General features: G+C 42.7%; 1 protein-coding gene across 2 annotated transcripts; it reads left to right on the top strand.

The window, feature by feature from the left end:
* Nucleotides 1–203: 203 nt before the first annotated feature.
* mmut (methylmalonyl CoA mutase) lies at nucleotides 204–12,440 on the top strand. 2 transcript variants are annotated; one of them, XR_014554711.1, is made up of 14 exons: nucleotides 204–276; nucleotides 1,001–1,433; nucleotides 1,870–2,237; nucleotides 2,389–2,546; nucleotides 2,927–3,098; nucleotides 3,551–3,799; nucleotides 4,244–4,355; nucleotides 6,152–6,267; nucleotides 7,937–8,052; nucleotides 8,499–8,630; nucleotides 9,091–9,238; nucleotides 10,349–10,516; nucleotides 11,674–12,137; nucleotides 12,177–12,440. XR_014554711.1 is itself a non-coding variant. In XM_083689266.1 (13 exons), the coding sequence occupies exons 2-13, from the start codon at nucleotides 1,037–1,039 to the stop codon at nucleotides 11,800–11,802; spliced, it is 2,265 nt and encodes a 754-aa protein (XP_083545392.1). In that variant the 5' UTR covers nucleotides 204–276; nucleotides 1,001–1,036; the 3' UTR covers nucleotides 11,803–12,440. The 2 variants fall into 2 exon arrangements, 1 of the variants encoding a protein (XP_083545392.1); XM_083689266.1 differs by having other exon boundaries at nucleotides 11,674–12,440.
* The last annotated feature ends 8,671 nt before the right edge of the window (nucleotides 12,441–21,111 follow it).

Below are 21,111 nucleotides of genomic sequence, written 5' to 3'. Positions count from 1 at the left end.
AGCTACAAAATGTTCTGTCTGTACCATTAACACAATCATTTAGTTCAGTTATAAGCTGCTATTGTTGAGTCTAGGAAAATGATGAACACACAATTCGCCGTAGATAGAACATAGGTATTACACAGCGAGAGTGATACATCTCTTCTTCAACCCACAATCGCTACTCCTTTTCACATCCTATGTCACAGGTCAGAGTTCGCTCAGGGGAGCTGGCTTGTGATTGGTCAGACGTCCACACACCTTTTCAGCAACTCCACTCAAAACACAACAAACAAGGTCAGAATTTAGACATCAGAAATCATGTGTGTGCAATCGGATATTTGAATATGTATCTGATATGCCCTATTTAGTGTTAATTAAGACAATAGTGTGAAAGCGTAAAAGGCTTTATCGTAAAGCGTTTTGCCACCAGTGTCAGTGACAAGCTAGCTATTGCTAATTTAGCTAGCCTGTTATGCAGAACCATAACCATAACCAATATTATTAGCTGGCTAGCTAAACCGACGCAGTTTGTCATTCTACAAGCCACTTGTCTAATTGCACAGTTGTAAGCCTTTTTATGCTTGTTTGACGCTACCCAGACATTACAGTGTCACCTGTCCAAAAACGTACACTTTTTGCAACCGGTTGAAAGGTAGACAAGTAAGCTTCAAAGCCCAACTCAAATTGACCCTGTGTTTACACCACTTGCAATGTGTATAATAGTCATTGATTTTGTTAGTACTGTATTGTCATTCTTATGTAATTGTCATACCAACCCTTTGTGGCTTTTGTAAATATTTAACCTTGATGGTTTTGGAAAGCCCATTACAGTAATGAACCACAGATATCCTCAAATACACGTCATTGTTTACATTTTATTTGGATAGATAGCCCAACTAGGAACATCACTTGAAAGACAAAGACTTCCTTGACATATTAAATTGGAGTGTAATTTCTCTAGCTCTTTGTCTCCCTCTGTTTCTCTTTCTTTCCTTCTGCTATTCCCCTCATTCCACAGGTGTCTCATGTGTGATTGATCCAGATAGGAGAGAGCATGCTGACTGCGCAAAGGGCATGTGCAGCTTTGGTTGCCAGGCGACTGCTTGGAGCCTCGATCTCCTCCACACACACACACTCCCGCCTGTTTCGCACTGCCACACCCTGTCAGGATGAAGTGGAGCTGAACCCAGAATGGGCCAGTATGGCTAAGAAGCAGCTGAAGGGGAAGAACCCAGAGGATCTGATTTGGCATACACCAGAGGGCCTGAACATTAAGCCTGTTTATACTAAAGCGGACACTACTGCAGCCCCAGATGAGCTGCCAGGCGTCTTCCCGTACACCAGGGGGCCCTATCCTACCATGTATACCTTCAGGCCGTGGACCATCAGACAGTACGCTGGCTTCAGCACCGTGGAGGAGAGCAACAAGTTTTACAGAGATAACATTAAAGGTAGCCTACAACACCCTTAATCCTATGATGAGCTTATACAGTGTATTGCTCATGTTTGCAGCACTCACAGTCCATGAAAATAGAACTAGTGTTGTTTGGCCCTTCTGCTTTGACATTGGTGCTGGGTAGACATACATTTATTGGCAGTACTGTGTATAAGAAGGTCATGCACTGAGACCAGAGACAATGGAAATGAATGTGGCCCTCCGGGTTTGTCTGAAAATAGACTCCTTAGTGTGTAGTTTCCTAGCTCAGAGCTAAATTGAATAGACTGAGAGTCTCCTTGCTACATGTATCTTACTTCTTCATGAATGCTTTTTTACACAGGCTAGAGTTTTGTAAAGTGTTTACAATCAGTAGACTGGAGCAGGGTTACACACCACTGTTGCTCCTTGTAAGTCACCTCTCTCCCCCTCTCTTCCCGTCCACTCTCCAGCGGGACAGCAAGGTCTTTCAGTGGCCTTTGACCTCCCCACTCACCGTGGTTATGACTCTGACAACCCTCGCGTCCATGGCGACGTCGGAATGGCAGGTGTTGCTATAGACACCGTAGAGGACACCAAGATGCTGTTTGACGGGATACCTTTGGAGCGCATGTCTGTTTCCATGACAATGAACGGGGCTGTGATCCCGATCCTGGCAATGTTTATTGTGACCGGAGAGGAGCAGGGTGTGCCCAAGGAGAAACTGACAGGAACCATTCAGAACGATATCCTGAAGGAGTTCATGGTGCGCAACACCTATATTTTCCCCCCGGAACCCTCCATGCATGCCATCGCAGACATTTTCGCCTACACCTCCAAGGTAGTTATTCACTTATTCATCCATTAATGTCTCACGTGGTACATTTAGTCAGAACAAAATCTTAGACTTAAAATAAAATGATCTATACATTTTCATTGGAGCCATAGCCGTAAATTGATTGATTGATTGATTGATTGATACCCCTTCACAGCACATGCCCAAGTTCAACTCCATCTCCATCAGTGGGTACCACCTTCAGGAGGCTGGAGCGGACGCCATCTTGGAAGTGGCATATACCATTGCTAACGGGCTGGAGTACTGCCGCACGGGCCTCAAAGCCGGGCTCACTATTGATGAGTTCGCTCCCAGGTAAAAAAAAAAAAAAGCATCTGTGACCAGTATCAGTGGAGCTGCTTTTTTAAAGGGTTAGGACACTCCTAAATTCAACTTTGTCTAACCATTTATTTGGGAATCAGGTGTGCAGAATCAGATCTTCTATACATATGAGATTGAGTTGAATATGGACTCCGCTTACCTTATGACCACTTTTTGAGGTATGAAAACAACTAAGAAACTTTGATTATAGGGTGACATATTTTTTCCCCTATCAATGGTATCCAAGCAGCATTATTGTCTCAGAACGATCAGATAGAGGTCTCTCGTTATCCACACTCACACACATGTTGTGACATCTGATTGTCAGCGAAGGTAGACTGTTTACACTCACATTCTACACATTTTCTTATCAGGTTGTCGTTTTTCTGGGGCATTGGGATGAACTTCTACATGGAGATAGCCAAGCTGAGAGCTGGCAGGCGACTCTGGGCCACTCTGATCAAAGAGAATTTTCAGCCCAAGAACACCAAGTCCCTCCTCCTCCGAACACACTGTCAGACCTCTGGCTGGTCTCTCACTGAACAGGTAGGCAGAATACGCAAAATACATTTTTTAAATTGTTTTTTTTAAAGTTTTTTTTCTTTCTTTTACGTTTTTGAAGGTGTCTGTCCACCACCATGTGTATAGTGCACCTTTAAGGCAGAGACAGTTTTCATGGCAACCAAAATCATTGGCAACAAGAAAAATATGTTTTCAGGACTGAAACCCATTCTCGTTCTTAAGATTGAAACCATTTATGGCCTCTTCATGTTTTCTGGTTAGCAAAGACTATATTTAGTGAAATGTCTCAGAAAGGCTTTCTCTCTCATCATCCATGTTTTGGTAGCCTGTGATTACTCAGGTGGTTTGTACTGAGTTAGATGAAAAGGTAGGCTACAGCAAATGTATTTATCACCATTATCATCATAATCCTTTCCATTATCATAACAGATAATTGATGTTATTATTGTGAATAAGCATCTTCTGCCGTCCTCCAGGATCCCTACAACAATGTAGTGCGTACAGTGATTGAGGCCATGGCAGCTGTGTTCGGAGGGACCCAGTCTCTGCACACCAACTCATTTGACGAGGCCCTGGGCCTGCCCACGGTGAAGAGCGCCCGCATCGCCAGGAACACCCAGATTATCATCCAGGAGGAGTCTGGGATCCCCAAGGTGGCCGACCCCTGGGGGGGGTCACACATGATGGAGTCGCTCACCAACGACGTCTACAATACCGCCCTCAAGGTCAGGAGTTAGGGGTTCAGGGGGTCAGTAGCCCCTCAACAGCTTGTTGTTTTTTTATAGAATTGAATGGGATTTTCTTCAGCTTTACACTTGCCATTGTTAAGACATGTCCTGTTATGAAAAGCCTAGGGCTGCATCTCAATAGCCTTAGGTATTCTCTGTTCCTGGTCACCTTTCCTTTCTTCTGCACTGATAAACACAGGGTAAACGAAACAACTTGTTTCCCACAACTAACCTATTTAGAAACGTCCTGTTGCTTTCACATTTTCAGTTGAGATTCTAGCAGATGAAGGAAAGGAGATGAGGAGGAGGAGCCTTTTTAAACTACTTTTTGCGAAGCACCCTGGCCTTTACAGTAATGTTTGGGTTTATCTGAATTGATTGTGTTTATATTTTTGAGTATGCTATTGATGTCTATCCTTGTGTGTTTTCTCCCTTCTGTAGTTCATTAATGAGATTGAGGAGGTGGGAGGGATGGCCAGAGCTGTGGCAGAGGGGATCCCCAAACTACGTATCGAGGAGTGTGCTGCTCGTAGACAGGCCCGCATAGACTCAGGTGACTTCACTCTCTACACACACAAGCATACACACACAAGCATACACACACAAGCATACACACACACACACACACACACACACACACACACTCAATCCCGCACTGCTCTATTCTCTCAGCATCCTTCCCCTCCTCATCCACTTTACCCACACTGCCTTCGCCCATTCTTCTCTCTGCTCCTCCTCCCTCCTACCTAACCTCCTCCCTCCAACCCCCCCTTCACAGTGTTTGCCCCAGGCCCACACCACTGCCCCAGGCCCACACCACCGCGGAGCAGTAGATTGCTGAAAGGCATCAGGCCAGTCAGGCAGATGAGACACAACACACTCCATATTTCATAGCTCCTTATTTAGGACACATGTCAAATACGTCACACAGGCATACCCTGTTTGTTCTGAAGACTTACCACACACACACACACACACACACACACACACACACACACGCACAGGCCATGGACCATGCCTCCTAGGAAGTTGCTTTAATCCATCCAGTTCTGTGTCTGTCAGTTCAGTCGGAGCAGAGGAGACTTTATACTTATCAGAGCACTTTATACTTTCATGATTCCTCCCAGGTGTGCTTGGTTAATGGAACGCTCTTGACTTCTGCCTGCTCCTCCCCTCTGCATACTATCTGATTTGTATTGACATCTGCAGCAGTGGGGTTGAGTTTTGTCTGGAGGCAGGATGAACGCATGGATGGTTCTTTTTTTCTTTTTTTTTTCTCCCTCAGCTGATGAGAGCAAAGGGGTAGGGGCTGGTCCGTTCCTGGGCTCTAAACACAAAGTGTTTTGTCTCTCCTATGTTGAGTGCTGAAGCTACACAGGTTATGTATTTAGATATGGATATGTATTTGAATGGAGCCCCTGTAGTGCTCACAGGGAATTCACATAGCTAGCTCCTCGCAGTAGGCGTGTATTTGCATTTATCAAATTCAAAGTCATGTACTTGTCCCAGGGGCATTGAAACAATGGACCTCATCTGTGACTCAATGAGCAGTTAGCATCTGTTTCCCCAGCTCAACAGCCCCTTGCCTCATTCATTAAGCATGGGCCTAACTAAGATTAGTCAAGAACAAGTCACAGCCGCACTGCGTGTGTACACAGATGGAACCCTATAAACCTTGGTATTCTACGGCTTAAGAGTAAGGGAATTATTGAAAGGTGTGCACTATGGTGTTAGTGTGTTGAGTCAGGAATACTCCTTCGGAAAGTATTCAGACCTCTTCACTTTTGAGGATGGAGAGGAACAAAACTGGATTGCGAGACTTACAAACATCTACAAGTTGAATGGTGGAGAGGAAGAAGCACAGTCGATGGGACAACATCATCTCAGTCACTCTACAAAATTGGTCTATAACCAAGTGGCCAAAAATAATCTCATATCCAACATATCCATGTTTCTATTCATCTCATCCATTTATAATCGTCCAATCTAAGGCTTGAAACCCTGTCGGGCTGTTGCTCTAGCCAGCCATGAAACATGAAATCACATCCCCAAACCAAGGAGGCTGGTCCAAGTGCTGTCTTTGAGTGAAGAGGAGGCTTGACATCTGTCAGTGCACACAAGCTTTTTAAACACAGTGGGAGTGGACTAGCTACTTTCTAGTTTTCCATTGTCAAAGAAGTGCCTTCAGTAGCTAGTCCCTTTATAAGGAGAGTGCAGAGTGCACTGATGTTGAAACAAATCTAGATGTCCTCAAACCCAGTTTCATCTGCCATCTGTATTCGCTGCCATCCACTCAGCAGAGGTGTGTGTGTTTGTGTGTGTGTTTGTGTGTGTGGTTGTGTCCCCTAGGTTCTGAGGTCATTGTTGGAGTAAACAAGTACAAGCTGGAGAAAGAGGAGTCTGTTGAGGTGCTGGCTATAGACAACACCAGTGTACGCAATAAACAGATTGACAAACTCAAAAAGGTTAGTGTGGTGTGTTAGGGTGTGTGTTTGTGCCACTGTTGAGAATCACCACGGTGAGGAAGAACTACCCAAGCCATGACAATTTTACCCATCTCAATATCACACTCACCCCCCACTCTCTCACCCCTCACCCCCCACTCTCTTGCTCACAGTCTACTAACTGTGTTAGATCTCACACAGATGGAAGTAATGATACCCCTGAAATTGCTCTGACTACAGATGTTCCAGTAGTCATTTACTGTTCTGGTTAACTCCTATGATGAGACCAGGGAATTGACAAAACCTGTTGGATTTATCATCCACATGCACATGTGCACACACACACTCTCTCCCTCTCTCTCTCTCAAGCTCTTTTATCCTGGTTGCACACAGCAGCCCCTTACTGTAGGTCTGTTATGGAAGGAGGCTCCAACGGAAGAACGGATCAGTAGTTACAGGAGTTACACGGATAAGGAACCCTAGTAAATATCTCAGATATCTATCCCTTTTTTACCACTGTACCTCATTGCTACCATTCTCTACCAGCACTATTGACATACAGTAATTATCTCCTAACATGATGATGTAATAGGTGTTCACCTGACACTGACAAATGATGAACAGAATCACGGGTGACAGCTACATATATCCAGATGCCTCTATCCACTCTGATCCTCACTAAATATACATGAGGTCCCCTTTCTGTTTTGAATCCTGTGATTATAATTCATCTGACAGCTGACATCTGTTACTGTGTGCCCCCGCATAACTTTGCCTGTCAGTTCAACCTGCTTGCTTCAGATTCCACATCTCCTGTCAGCCATAGGGTCTATGCAGGGGGATAAAAGACAGATACAGAAAGTTGAAAGATGAAAGATGATGTCTTTATTTGAACATATTTTCATATGTTTATGTTTTTTTGTTCAGTATTATTACAACTCTCTGTCTGTTGTGTTGATTTCAGAGTTTGTAATTTGGACTGAATTGTTTCCAGTTGAATTGGGCATTCATACTTAATCTTCATGCTTCATTCACGATGCTCTTCTATTATTATTTTATTGTGTTCTTCTGTGTTACCGTCAATGGTGATGTGTGGCTTACATGCAGTGATATGCGCATGACTAGCTGCAGATGCAAGCAGTCTTGTGTACTTGTAGATGCTTTACGACAAGCAAGCGCTCCTGTACTGCATCTAGTGCCACAGGCCACGGTCTAATGTCTTATTCTCTCTGCGTCTTCTGGAAGGTCACTTGGCATCGAAACAAAACCCCACGTCTGATCAAGGAGAGTAAGGCTGTTGGGTTACGTAAACATTAAAGCTAAAATACTAGGCCGATGTAGAGTTATCCCTGCATATTCCCCCTTGGGCCCCTGATGAAACCTCACTTTGCTTCACTCATCAGTCTAGAAACCCTGACTTGCGATTTCTCCCGTCAAAATATGTGTGAGCCAATTATCTTCCTCAGATTTTTTATCTTGTTTCTGATCAGGAATGTAGTGAAAACCTTGGACCCTTAACTTTTCACATAGCTTCCTTAATTGATCTCAAGATCACATTATGTTGTGCTTTAAATGTCATATGTCAAGGAAGTATCAAGACTACATAATGTCTATGAGGGCTGTGCTATGTCATGTCTATGTCATGGTTATTGAGTTTTGTAATCCTTAATATTTGTTTTAATCCTTGCAGGTGCGGGCGAGCCGTGACCCTGAGGCTGCCAAGAAGAGCCTGGCTGCCATAGAGGAGTGTGCCCGCACCCGGGAGGGGAACCTTCTGGAGCTGGCTGTGGCGGCAGCTCGAGCTAGGTGAGGGAATACTATTCGCTGGTCCAGTGGTCAGGAACTCCGGTTCCAGCACTGAACCACCTCATTCAGCTAATCATGGTCTTGATGGTAGTCACTAAGATGGCCATGCGCTCCAACGGCTGAAGTGACAATATTGTCAGAACTGTGGAGCAAATGTACAGTATGAGCTATTGGACAGACGAAGTTTAATTAAATCTGATTAATTCGCATTTGATATGTGACTCCTTAGAGATGGCGAACCACAAACCCTTTTGAACAAAATATGCTCTGTAGCAAATTAGTACTAGTGGATTACAGACTAATACACCTACAGTATGTATTAATTTGGCCATAGCTTAGTGCATCATATCATGTGTCCACAGTACCGCACTAATGTTCTCTAATGTGTTGCATGATGAACATAAACTCCAAGAAAACCTTTGTTGATTAGTTTTTTTATTGCCCAGGTGTTCTGTAGGAGAGATCACAGATGCCATGAAGAATGTGTTTGGGGAACACAAAGCCAGCACAAGGATGGTTAGTGGGGCCTACCGCAGTGAGTTCGGGGAGAACGAGGAGATCGCCCTCACCCACAACCGGTAAGAGGAAGAAGAACTGTCTGTGATTGATATGTTACAGTCGACATTTGACCTTCTCCCTAACAGACAGTGCTTAGCTCAGTATTGGCCCCCTGGGAGACACACCCCAAGGTTGGTTTGCATGCTTTAGCAGCGATTGGGGAAAGGCTGTGAAGCTTCTCTTGAACTCTCTGTATGGTTGTTTGTGCTCAGGTGTTTTTTTACTGCCAAGCATCACTATCTGTTATGCCTGGTTTTGTTGTGGCTGTTTTGGGGATAATGCTTTTAATTTATGTAGCACTTTTTCTTCACAGGGAACATCACAAAGCAACATATGTTGTCTTTTGCACTTTTCTCAAAGTACAAAAAAAGTGCACATGGATGTCACTGGCCCCATGCACCTCTGCCATTGTGCCAGAATTCTTGACACATTTCTGTCACAATAGGACCTGATGTTGTCATCCCTGGTCCATTTTTCCAGGGTTGTGGAGTTTAAGAAGCATGAGGGGAGGAACCCCCGTCTGCTGGTGGCGAAGATGGGGCAAGACGGCCATGACAGGGGTGCCAAGGTCATTGCCACGGGGTTCGCTGATCTGGGATTCGATGTCGACATCGGGCCGCTGTTCCAGGTGAGATAAATTGAGTGAGAAGTGCAGATCTATCTGCAATTCTAGAACTGCCTTTAAGCCTCATTCATTTAGACATTTCACATTGATGATAATGGTGATCTGTATTGGCTTTGGTTTTAAATAGATCTAATTAAGGTTGTGTACCTACTTGGGTTGTCATGACAGCCATTATGCACCAGAAAGCTCACAACACATCAGCTCTTAGTGGAGAGGAGAGAATCATGCCAATTAGCAATCACAAGTGATTAGGTAGCAATACGTTCCCACTAGACTAGATCAAAGCAACATACCAGTGGGTTAAGCCACCGTTCTGCTTGAGTTTTCAAAATAACGCTTATCCTATCCTTACATTCTTTGATTCATGCTCAAGTGGCCATTTCCCTAGATCTGTCCCGAGAGAGTATCATTAACAGCCTAGCTGCCTCCTGGTCTACTGTTCCTTAGCCGGGGTTCAACAGCCAGGGAGAAGAACGCAGAGGAGAGGAGATCTCATGATGATTTCTATGAGCAGACCACCAAGGGAATAACTACAGTACCACACTGTAAATGTCACGTTGATAAACACAGACTCTGTATGTAGCTGCTTCCCTCCGGGCCCTTTTTCACTTTCTTTTTTTCTCATTATCAGGATATTTGCAAAGCTCTGACTTTTGCCCTTTTGTAAAATAGCTCATATTCACATTAGCCCTTCCTGAGTGTGCTGAACAGATCCATGATGACAGGCTCACCCCTGAGGAAAATATTGAGTGTATTTACCAGTCTAGGTCACTAATGCATGCTAGGTCACTAATGCATGCTAGTTGCATGACAGCTAGTTCGATACTCTCCTCTCAGGATAATTTCATTTTTTTGCTATTCACTTCTCCATGTGTGTTGTGTTGTGGAATACCTATGTGAGCTCCTGAGTGGCTCCTAATGAGTAGGTGTCACACCGAGGAGGTATTATGAGTCATTTGTCCACCTCCCTATTGATCCACCTCAGGGCTTTCAGACTGTATGCCCAATACTTATGAAGGGCACTGTAGTCGCTGAGTCTTCTGCCACAGTCTGTTTCAGATAGTCATGTGATTTTTCTCCCCTGTGCTTCCCCCCCTTGGTTCCCTCTTTTAGACTCCCCTCGAGGTGGCCCAGCAGGCTGTAGATGCGGATGTGCACTGTGTGGGTGTCAGCACGCTTGCCGCCGGACACAAAACCCTGGTCCCAGAGCTCATCAAGGAGCTAAGGAGCCTCAACAGACCCGACATCCTGGTCATCTGCGGGGGTGTTATACCGCCACAGGTAACCTGATGTCTCTTTCGCTCACTTGCTCGCTGCCCCTCTCTCTCTCTCTCTCACACACACACACCCACACACACACACACACCCACACACACACTCTCTCTCTTCTGTCTCTTTCTCATGTAAACTATTACACCTAGGGCCTTCACTTCCCAATAATCCATGCGTCATTTGCTTCCTGATTTCTCTGATAGTGGGTAGAAGTGTAAACTGGATGAAAAAAAAGACCTGCCAATCTATCTTTGTAATAAATCCAAATGATAGGGTTAGACTCTCATTACAATATCAAAGTCGGATTTGCTGATTTGCGGCCTTTGAACAAGCCCTCCCTTGTGTCTGGCTTATCTTACAGTATGTCATTTGTGCCGCATTGTTTTTAATTAATGATCACCAGTGGAAACCCAAGTGACCATCTTCAGATTACTGGCTTTCAACATAAGAAGAAATGAGAGAAAGTTCATTAGCTTGTTAATTGAAGGGGCCTGCAGGCCTTTATATGCATAATTGGTATTCATAGAAGCTACAGTATATAACACATTATTAAGTATGTCCTGCTTAGTAGTCACAACATTGAAAATCAGTAATGTACAGGCTCTTAAAATATACTTTGCTTTGTTCAACTGAGTCAGAGAAGCTAGTGTGTTTTATTATAGGTGCCCGCTACTCAGGGCCCATTTAGACTAATAAAGTATATCAATTCACAAGGAGAGTTACTTGGTGATGCACTGGGCCACACAATAGTCCTTTTCATATGCAGGGATAAAGGGTCAAAGTGAAGACAAGGTTGTCCTTCTGTCCCTCTGTCCTTCTATCCTTCTGCCCTTCTATCCTTCTATCCTTCTGTCCTTCTATCCGTAATAACAAATACCAAAGAGAAAAGGGGCCCCAATGTTCCTAGAAATATGAGTCACAAAGATATTCTTGCCCAAGGCCCTACGAAGCCATGTTAAAATATATATATATATGTATACATATGAAAAAAAGAAGCCTATTTTGATGACAATTAAAACCTATTTACCAGATCTATACATATTTTACTTTAGGGCTTTTCTTCAGCTTAGAAAGTAGGCTTAAGTTTTATATTCTGTTAAACATGGATAGAACAAGCTTCTCTAAACAACTTTATTTTTTACTTTTGTCTTGTCTTTCCTGTGCAGGACTATGAGTTCCTGTACCAGAGTGGCGTCTGCTGCATCTTTGGCCCAGGAACCAGAATCCCCCAAGCGGCCGTGGAGGTTATCGACAGCATCGAGAAAAGTCTGGAAAAGATCCGGCAGGCCATGTAAACATTTGGCCAAAAACACAACAATATAATCTACTATTGCTTTGTGTCTACACAGATGTTGGGAAAGCTGCGGATGTCAGAGTGTGATGATGTCTGCGGAGAATGTTAGGCAAGAACCATAAGATTGTGAAACATGAATTATTCCTAATGACTGTTTTGAATTGGTCCAGATCTTCTCACCAAAAGCCTCCGGATATATTTCTGTTGTGATAAAATCAATGGCATAATTCATTTCATGTAACAACATTAGGTTTTCTATGCATAAATTGATGGTTGTGATCAATATAATCTGTAACATTAACAAGACTTGTTTTGATTACTAATTGATTCATGTTTGTATCAAGACGACAAATGATAGGTCAATACTTTCATAAGAAGAAAAACCTACTTTGTACTTTGTTCTGCATGAAATTATGAAATCTGAAATGCCCATAGCGAAAGACCTTGTTTTGCCCCGAAAGAAATTGTAATGACTTGTGTAAAACACAGCCATATTTGTAATTTACCGGCATCCTGCAATTGCTGAGATTGGTCTGACAGATGATGTGTGCTTTCTAAAGCATCTATCTCCATCCTGAAACAGATACATCACAGGGAACACAACACTTTAAAATAAATGGCGGTTTATTTGTGTGTTCATTTTGCTTTAGAGCTTCTGTGATCACTTGGGTTCAAACTTGGGTCTCCTGCACACCACAAGACTGTGTAAATCCATTGAGCTTAAGCCTAGGCATTCGCTAAGAGAGCAAACTCAAGTTAACTCAAGTTAAGGTCTCAGGCAAGGTAACTCCTCAGACATGCGTGGTCCACCCAACCACCTCTGTTACACTTCATTAGATAGCGAGGTACTTTATTGATCCCTGAGGGGAAATTAAGGTGTTACAGCAGCTCACATCACAAACAACCAAACAACAACAACAAAATAAAGTGATAATAGAATAATACTCACGCACACACGATTTACCTCTGTAAGATTTCCTGCAGAGGTAAAGCGTGTGTGTGGTCGTATTTATTTTTCATACAATTGACTTATTTTATGACACTATTCGTAATAGTCAATTTAATAAGAATTTGGAAATACCAACTTTATGATTTCAGTGAAATAAATTGACATTATAATGATGACATTATAACAATCTAAAAGTGTTGCAATGGTAAGTGAGAACTCTATTGAGCAGAAGGCAACTTTGAGCCAGTTGAACTTTTTTTTTATTACAAATATGTGATACCATGAGGTAATGCAAAGCCATGGTTCAAGTAAACAAAACATGGGTTCTATTGTTTTGTGCAACAAAACACAAAGACGCACAAATTTACATTTAGATTTAATTTCTAATTTTCTTTCAGAGGCACAGAAAAAAACTGAACGGGAGGATTGATTCCTCTGGTTTCCATAGAGATAAATGCAGAGTGGGTCAATGGTGAATGCTGCAGTGCTGACCCTGTTATCTATGAGGCCTCAAGATGCTTTTTGTATTCTGTTTTGAAAATGTGTGTCGCGGTGCACTAACTAGATTAACCAATGGGAGCTTTGATTCTATTTGTGTTCCACTGATGTCATGGAGAGAGCAGCGAGAGAGCAGTGCTGTTGGTCTCTCTAGCTCTGATCAACATGCTCTGGGTAAAAGTCCCCTGTAGGAACAGATCTACGATAGGTTTAACATGCCCTAATTGTAACCTTAACCATATACTGTCAGAGGGAGAATGCACAACTGACCTGAGATCTGCATCTAAGGACAATTAGATAAACTGAGATAAAACTGAGGGTTGAAATGCATCAAATCTTATATGGTAGCACTTTACTGTACGTTACAGCTCAGAATAAGTGGGAAATAATATGTTTGGCAATTACCAGTAAAAAGAAAGAAAATTACCTTGTTATTACAAGGTAAGTTGGACTGTAGTTCCCATGTAATTATTTTTGCATGAAAGATGCTTGAACCTAGAAGGAAGTTACTATGAAATAAGGTGATATCAGAGCTGGAAAATGCTATATTACATGTTTTCATTTTGTTCTAGCCTTGTACCCTGTCTTAGCCTCACAACCTAGACCATGGTTACTCAGTTAGTGGTTATACGTAAGCTACTGTAGTATCGGTACTACAGGAGGGAAAGGGGGCTCGTGGAGTTGGAGGTCTGCTTATTATTCAGTCTGTTCATTCTCCTCCCACAAACCTACTTATTATTACTAATGTCAATGTCTCAATGTGTTAATAGGGGAAAATCTACATTTACATTAACTGTATGGAGTCATTCATAAACACTCAATTTAGGCCTATGCATCAGACCAATTGGGTAGCTTATTGCTGCGGTAATGATGCAGTGGATTAATGTATATTGATATGAATGACTGTATTACCACTGACTGATGGTCTAACCATGATAAACATGGTTTTCCTTGTCAGTTTAAGATGGGATACAAGGGTAGAACAAAATGGAAATAGGTTATATAGCATTTTCCAGTTTTTTACTATTTCAATAGTAACTACCTTCTCTGTTTTTTGGTTATACATTTGTGCTCATCAGTTTCAATGATTCAAGAAGAATATAGAAACGGTATAACAATAATACTGAAACAAGCATCTTTCATACAAAATAATTAAGTGGAAACTACAGTCTGCCTTACCTTGTAATAACAAGGTAATTGTCTTGTTACTGATAACTACCAGTAATTACCATGCTGTTACCCAATTATTCCGAGCTGTAATGTAAAGTGCTACCCATATGTTATAGTACAACCAATGCACTGCAGGAATCAAACCCACAACCTAAGCATTGTTAGCGCCATGCTCTACCAACTGAGCCACAGAGGACCACAATATTACTCAGGGTGCATGACAGTCCTGTTCATCAGTCTTTCGCTCCACCCCTGTTGTACCTGGATTGTGGCTTGGCCTGTTTGGTAGGTGAGGGCCTGCCCGGCCCGGCCCGTGTAGCATTGCGTAGGTGGTTGCGTGTGTGTCTGTACAGGTGACTCTGGGTGCGGAACTTGCCATCACATTTGTCACACATGTATGGCCGCTCATCTGTGTGAGAGCGCTGATGCACCTTGAGGTTGTAAGAGAGATTGGTGGAGTAGTCACAGGTTTCGCACTTGAACTCAGTTACTGACTCACTCCTCTGTCTGGAAGGTTTCTGAGATGGATCCTCCCTCTTAGCCTTGGCTATGTCGGTGGCGGTGCAGTCTACGTTTCTGGTGTGGCGATAGAGGTGACTCTGGGTGCGGAAGCCCCACTGGCACATGGGACACGTGTACGGCCTCTCGTTGGTGTGTGTCCTCTTGTGGACTGTGAGGTTGTAGGAGCTTGTTGTGATGTAGGGGCACTTGGTGCAGGAGTAGACTCGACCCTCCCTCTGAGCTCTACCTACTATTTGAGAACCCACCATCTCCTCTATGGTGTCCTCCTGCTTAACTTGGGGGGTCTCCCTTGTTGGGGGGTCAGCTTCAACATTCTCTGTGGTTTCCACATCCTTTATTTGGGGGTTCTTTCTCGTTGGAGGGTCCTCTTCGATATCACTTGTTGGAGAATCCACAGCATCTTTATTTTCCTGTGAGTCTTCATAATTTCTTGATTGAGCATCCATCCCGGTCTTTGTCTGTATTGGTTCATCCGCATCCTCCCCAATCGGAAACTCCAGTGTGTCTGTTGTTGAGTTCTCTCCATCACTGGATGAGAGACAGTCATCTTTACTGGTGGAGTTATCCTCTTCCATGCTTGATGGGAAATCATTAACGTCACGTGATAGACACTCCTTTTCTATGATTGACATGTCCTCATTATCCTCATCTTCACTAGCAAAGAGGATATTGACTGGAAGGAGCAACATCTTGTCTGAAAGACAGACACATGTATAGGTCTTAACATATTAGATGACAACAACGATGACAAGGACGACAACAACACTACTACTGAGCATGGTCACTCTATGCTGTGACAGTCAAAACATTATGAAACTCACACCCTGGAAAACTGCTTTTCTGTTGTTGACTTGAGTTGTCCGTGTCCATCACTATAGAGGAAAAAAATTGTAGGCAACATTGTAGGCTACTATAATATACACCATATGAGTTTGATTATTGTAGCTTGACAGTAGGGAACAGTATATTCCGCATAGTACAATACATTCATGTTCAGTGCAATACAGTGTTGTATGGATAACTGTCAATCATACTTTGAACACCAGCCATCTAGCCTATGCCATCTGGTTATCAATACATTGTCAGAGAATCAGAATGGTTTTGAAATCACGCTGTCACATACCTCCATCATCACCTGTTAATTGCCTGATCAACAAAAATGTTTGCTTGGTTTGGACGCCTATTTTACTCTGTAACGCAATCTATCTCTGCGCAAATAGCTAGAGCTCTAAGATTAAATTAGGTTACGAATTTGGGATCATGGTCTACAATACTAATTTATATTTGTTTAGGTGCACTAACTGCAGATAAGTTTCTTCTATTATATTTGGCGCTAACAGTAATTCGACTAGCCGAAATACTTCATGTACATTCATCTCATGCATCTATCACATCCGCTGTGTTCCGTGAACAACAATAGTAGAACTCCGCCAATTTCTTCAAAATAAAAGCGCCCACGTTAAACTTGTTTAAGCATTTAGAAAGACTAAATATGGATAAAGGAACCAAAAAATATATGTAACTATATCTGGAAATAAACATTTAATCCTCTCAATGTATTATGTTTTTAAGGGTTTGTAATTCCTCTAATATCCAACTTACCCCGATGAAAGACTGCTGCACTGCATAGGGGACACATAATGGACTGCACACAGATATCTTTTCAAGGCTAAACAGGATTTTTACTACCACTGTGCTCAGCAACATTTCTAGTATACATATCAAGAGTTTCAACCATGAGGTATCATACAAAGTATTCTTCTTAGCCCTGTATTGTGGCCCAAAACCTCGCGCTTTTATTTTGAAGTTGCTAAAACGAACCCGGAAGTGTTATTGTCTTTCAGAGAACACAGCTCGATCCAGCGCCAGACAGTGTTCAACGAATGCTTACCGGAATTTCCCGCATTGTTATTCTAGCCAGTATCTTCAAAATGTGCAAAATATATATAATAAGTGATTAAACTGGGAAGTTGTTGAATGGGTTGGTTCAGGTTTTCCAATGTTCTAAATGTATCCATCGTGCATCACTGCCATCTTCTGGACTGAACCAAAGACCGTTAATACATGTGATGTACGATTGTCATGACATTACAGCTTCCGTCGCATCTGCCATCTGTTCTAAGGTGTAGCCTACGTATGTGACGAGTGAGGCTTTGTGGACTAATTATATCATCTTCCTTGAGAGGATGAAAATCAAACAGTATGTATATGTACTAACTTTGGCTTCAATTGGGATATATTAATCCTATGATTCTATTCCACAATACAGTATCAGTTCATTCATACTGTAGATGCTACATGTGGACACTTACATACCAGGTCTAGTGAGCTCTAAAACATTCAACAGCCAATGTGGTGGCTCATGTAGGCCTTTAATGTAGGTTGTACTTTATGTATCGTAACGAATAGCCTAGAGGAACAGTATGAATGAAAAGAAAGTTTGGAAATAAAGGGCCTGTAATGAGATAGCTCGGAGTGCACAGAAGTGGAGTGGAGGTGGAATGATTCATAGAGAAGAGAGCGAAAATAGGGCAAGGAAGGAGAATTGTTTTGCCGTAGCCCATGATGAAACATGAATAGGTTCTTGCCACTCTTTCGTTTTCATGTATAGATGGAGGAGTCAGATATTATGCATTAGGCAGTGCAGCCTCCATCATGAAGATCATTTCTGCTGTCAGGCTGATTCTCTCTACGTGTGAGAGGGCCTATTACAGTGGCTGTCAGAACCCAGAGCTGGAGCTGGTCTCACACAGTCTCCCAGTGAAGGAGAGAAACCTCAAGAAGAAATATATTGTAAAGGACTAATGTGAACGTTAATACCAAATGACAGATAATTGTGTCTGTTCTACACAATACATTTCTATTGCAATGTAATGTGTCCCCCCTGAATATACTGTAAGCCCCAGGTCTCATGCAGGTTAGGAAACTACGTAGGTGAGGCAGAAAAACGTCAAAAGCAGCAGGCAGGAAGACATGTTCAATACGAATACATGTTTTTATAAAACCACACTAAACCACTTCTCATCCTCATTCTCATTTAATGTCGGCTGCTTGGAATAGGGTATTCCCTTTTGTCATGATGACTCAAATAGCAGGTGATGAGCTCCTGGATCAGGGGAGAACATCAGAGACAAACATGTTTTAAAACCCTGCTTCAATTATGCAGGACCCAGAGGAGTCTTTCCATGATATACAACGTGATATATGGCTGTATTGATGGGGCTCTTACATGCTTACTAAACTAATTTCCAAAGACTGTGTTAGGGTTTTGTAAAAAGGAGCATTTCATATTAGTGATGGAGCATAACACCAATGATAGACTGTCAGATTTTGTTGGAGCTAAATTTGGAATTTGAAACATGATTCCACTGTTGCTCTGACTTTTCTCCAGAAGGGAGCAGCATTGCTCAAACCTTTTAATTTCAGTGATCTCATGAGTTGGATCCTATGGATCTTTTAATTCCTATAGGATGCAAATTGGTCTCTCCTCCTGTTTTCCTTTCCCTCAGTTGCATCGATCTGAAAGCAATAGATAGGTGAAAATAATATTGCTGAAGCCCGGGCTCTAGACTTTTTCCAATGAGATGCACTCTAGAAAACTCACACTTGAAAGGTCAAAGTAAGATCCATACTCAACCATGGCAATGCCTTCATTTGTTTTACATTGGAAAATTGTATGTCATTGTGTGTCAATTAAAACTGTGTTTCAATGGTCAAAGTTTTATGTATTCTATAATGTGGCATAATAATTGATTTTATTTGTGATCTTTTGTGAGTAGGTGAAATTTGCCATTTTGAAATATGTAAGGGTCTGTTGTACAGCCACAACATGGTTATTTTCGCTCTTATTGTGGCACTGTAAATAATCTCTTGTTGAAATTTATTGGTGCCAGCATTCTGTGACCACTAACGCATATATAGTTTCAATATTTATTTTGCACATAAATAATCAAGCTCATTCACTGAAAAAAATCTGAAATCTCAGGAGGGGCATGATAAATTTAGTTTCCAAGAGAGAAAGTAAAAACAACTTTGACAGGAGCAATGTTTTAACAGGGCAAGTGAATTTTGGCACCACCAAAGGCGCTTTCCTGCGTTTCTTTTTCAGGGGGTACATACGACTCAGTTTAATCAAGGCTACTGCTCACAAAGGGGGCATTTGTTTAATCATTTTGGCACAGAGCACAGTATGCAGAGACAACCTGGACCCCGTTCACACAGCAGCTACTTAGTGCGTGTGTGTGTGTGTGTGTGTGTGTGTGTGTGTGTGAGTGAGAGAGAGAGAGAGAGAGAGAGAGTGCCTGTCTGTCTCTGTCTTGATGTCTCCTTGGCTACTTCTTCTAGGGATTAACCTAATTTCCAATGGCAAAAGCTGTGTACCACCAATTATCACCTGAAAAGGCTCCATGTCCTTGTCTACAGTTGTGATTCAGGAACAGAAGAACATAAGGATTCGCTCGTGACCTTTTTCCTTACTCCATGGAGTTCAAAGCAATAGTTACATGCAGTACCCCCAATCCCAACCAAAATACCTTTTATCACTCAATGGTTATGCAACGTCTTCTGTGCCTGTTCTTCCACTGTGCCAGCTGGCCTCTCTCCACTGACAATGGGAGTAACAAAGTGCAGTGCCACCCTGGAGCTGAGGCTTTGCTATTACAACAGTTCAGGAGCCAACACGACACACCCTGTTAGCATTAGCTGCTGTCCACTACTGCCAACCTTTGAACCTGAGGGATGCCAAACCCGGGAACCTGATCCCTGTTGACACAACGTTTAAACGACAGTATTCCACAAACACTGGGGCTGGGGCCTTCTCCTGGGACCCGTGCGAGTCCACAGCTCGAGTGTACAGTATAAACAGCTTGTAGAGTATTAGGAGGATCAAATGGCGAAGGGATAAAACCACAAAGGGGTGCTCTGCATCGTGTGAAAACATTAAGACGCTCATTACGATTACTTACGAGCTGTTGACTCATTGAAATTGCTGTGAAATTGGCCTTACTGTTGAGGAATGCGGGCTCCAGACAGACAGTAATTGCATTTCCTGTTAGTCTCTGACTTCAGACTCTCTCTAACTGAGCTGCTCTCTCTGCCGGGCCTGATCACACACAGCATCCTGTGCTGGATAGACCGTAGTGGAGACAGTAACAATAGAGGCAATATTACTATCCATTTCACTCATATCCCATATTTGGAGGGAAACTTCAAAGGAACCGTTTTTCTTTTTTTTTTTCTGTTTAAATTATGCCAGGAACAATGAAGGCAGCCCATCTAAATCAGACCTTGTGGTGAATTTTTGATTAATGTATAAAATGACCTGACCCTATTAGGATTAACTGGGCTTGGCAGGGTTCTCCAATCCCCTTTATTGTCAGGGGAGCGTTCACCTCTAAAAGTAGGATTGTTTGGAGCTGACTGCAGGGGTACTATAGTGTGTATCCACACATATGGCACATATAAAAGCTACTGGGATACTGGCGAATCCAATTCAGAAAATGGTCGACTGCCTACAGCCTCTGTAATGGCAGCGATCTGAGAGAACAAGCTCACTCCTCCACGTCCTGTTCGATAAAGAGAGGGCTTGGACGGGCGCCATAGCCGGGGGCTTGGCAGGATGCTGAGACTCGCTGAGGTTTGAAACCCCATTAAAAATTGTCACTTTATTTTAAGCGGCTGCCACACTCCTATGAGTCCCACATCCTTCTGGAAAACCTATCAGAGCCCCAACACTGGCTGGGAATTGGTCAAAACGAGACTTATGCTGAAGTTGTCCGAGTTGTTAAAAGTTCGTCTCTCCCATAAGACTGTGGGTAATTAAGGGTTTTAATTTTCCTGACAGCTGAATTAAGTGCGTCTGTCCGGCGTCACTCGTCTGTCTTGTGAGACCAGGCAGATTATTTATGAATCCGTTGGTGCATACCTGACTAAACTGTGATGGTTGTGTGTGGGCCAGGTCATAATCCTACGTGCTTTAACTAGTCACGCTTTAACTCGATGCTTTATGGTGCATACTGCCAGGTCCCACTGTTATCATAGCCTCTCCTTTGTCAAACGATAGCTGGATTTTCAATTCACACAATAAGTCTCCTAATGACAAAATAGAGAGAGCTTTGATAGTGTGGTGAAACGCAGCCTGGCAGGCAGGTTCAGATGATAAGTCCCATAAAA

The sequence above is a fragment of the Argentina silus genome (genome assembly GCF_951799395.1).
Source record: "Argentina silus genome assembly, chromosome: 17".
NCBI classification, from domain to species: domain Eukaryota; kingdom Metazoa; phylum Chordata; class Actinopteri; order Argentiniformes; family Argentinidae; genus Argentina; species Argentina silus.
This window is presented reverse-complemented; position numbering and strand designations above follow the sequence as displayed.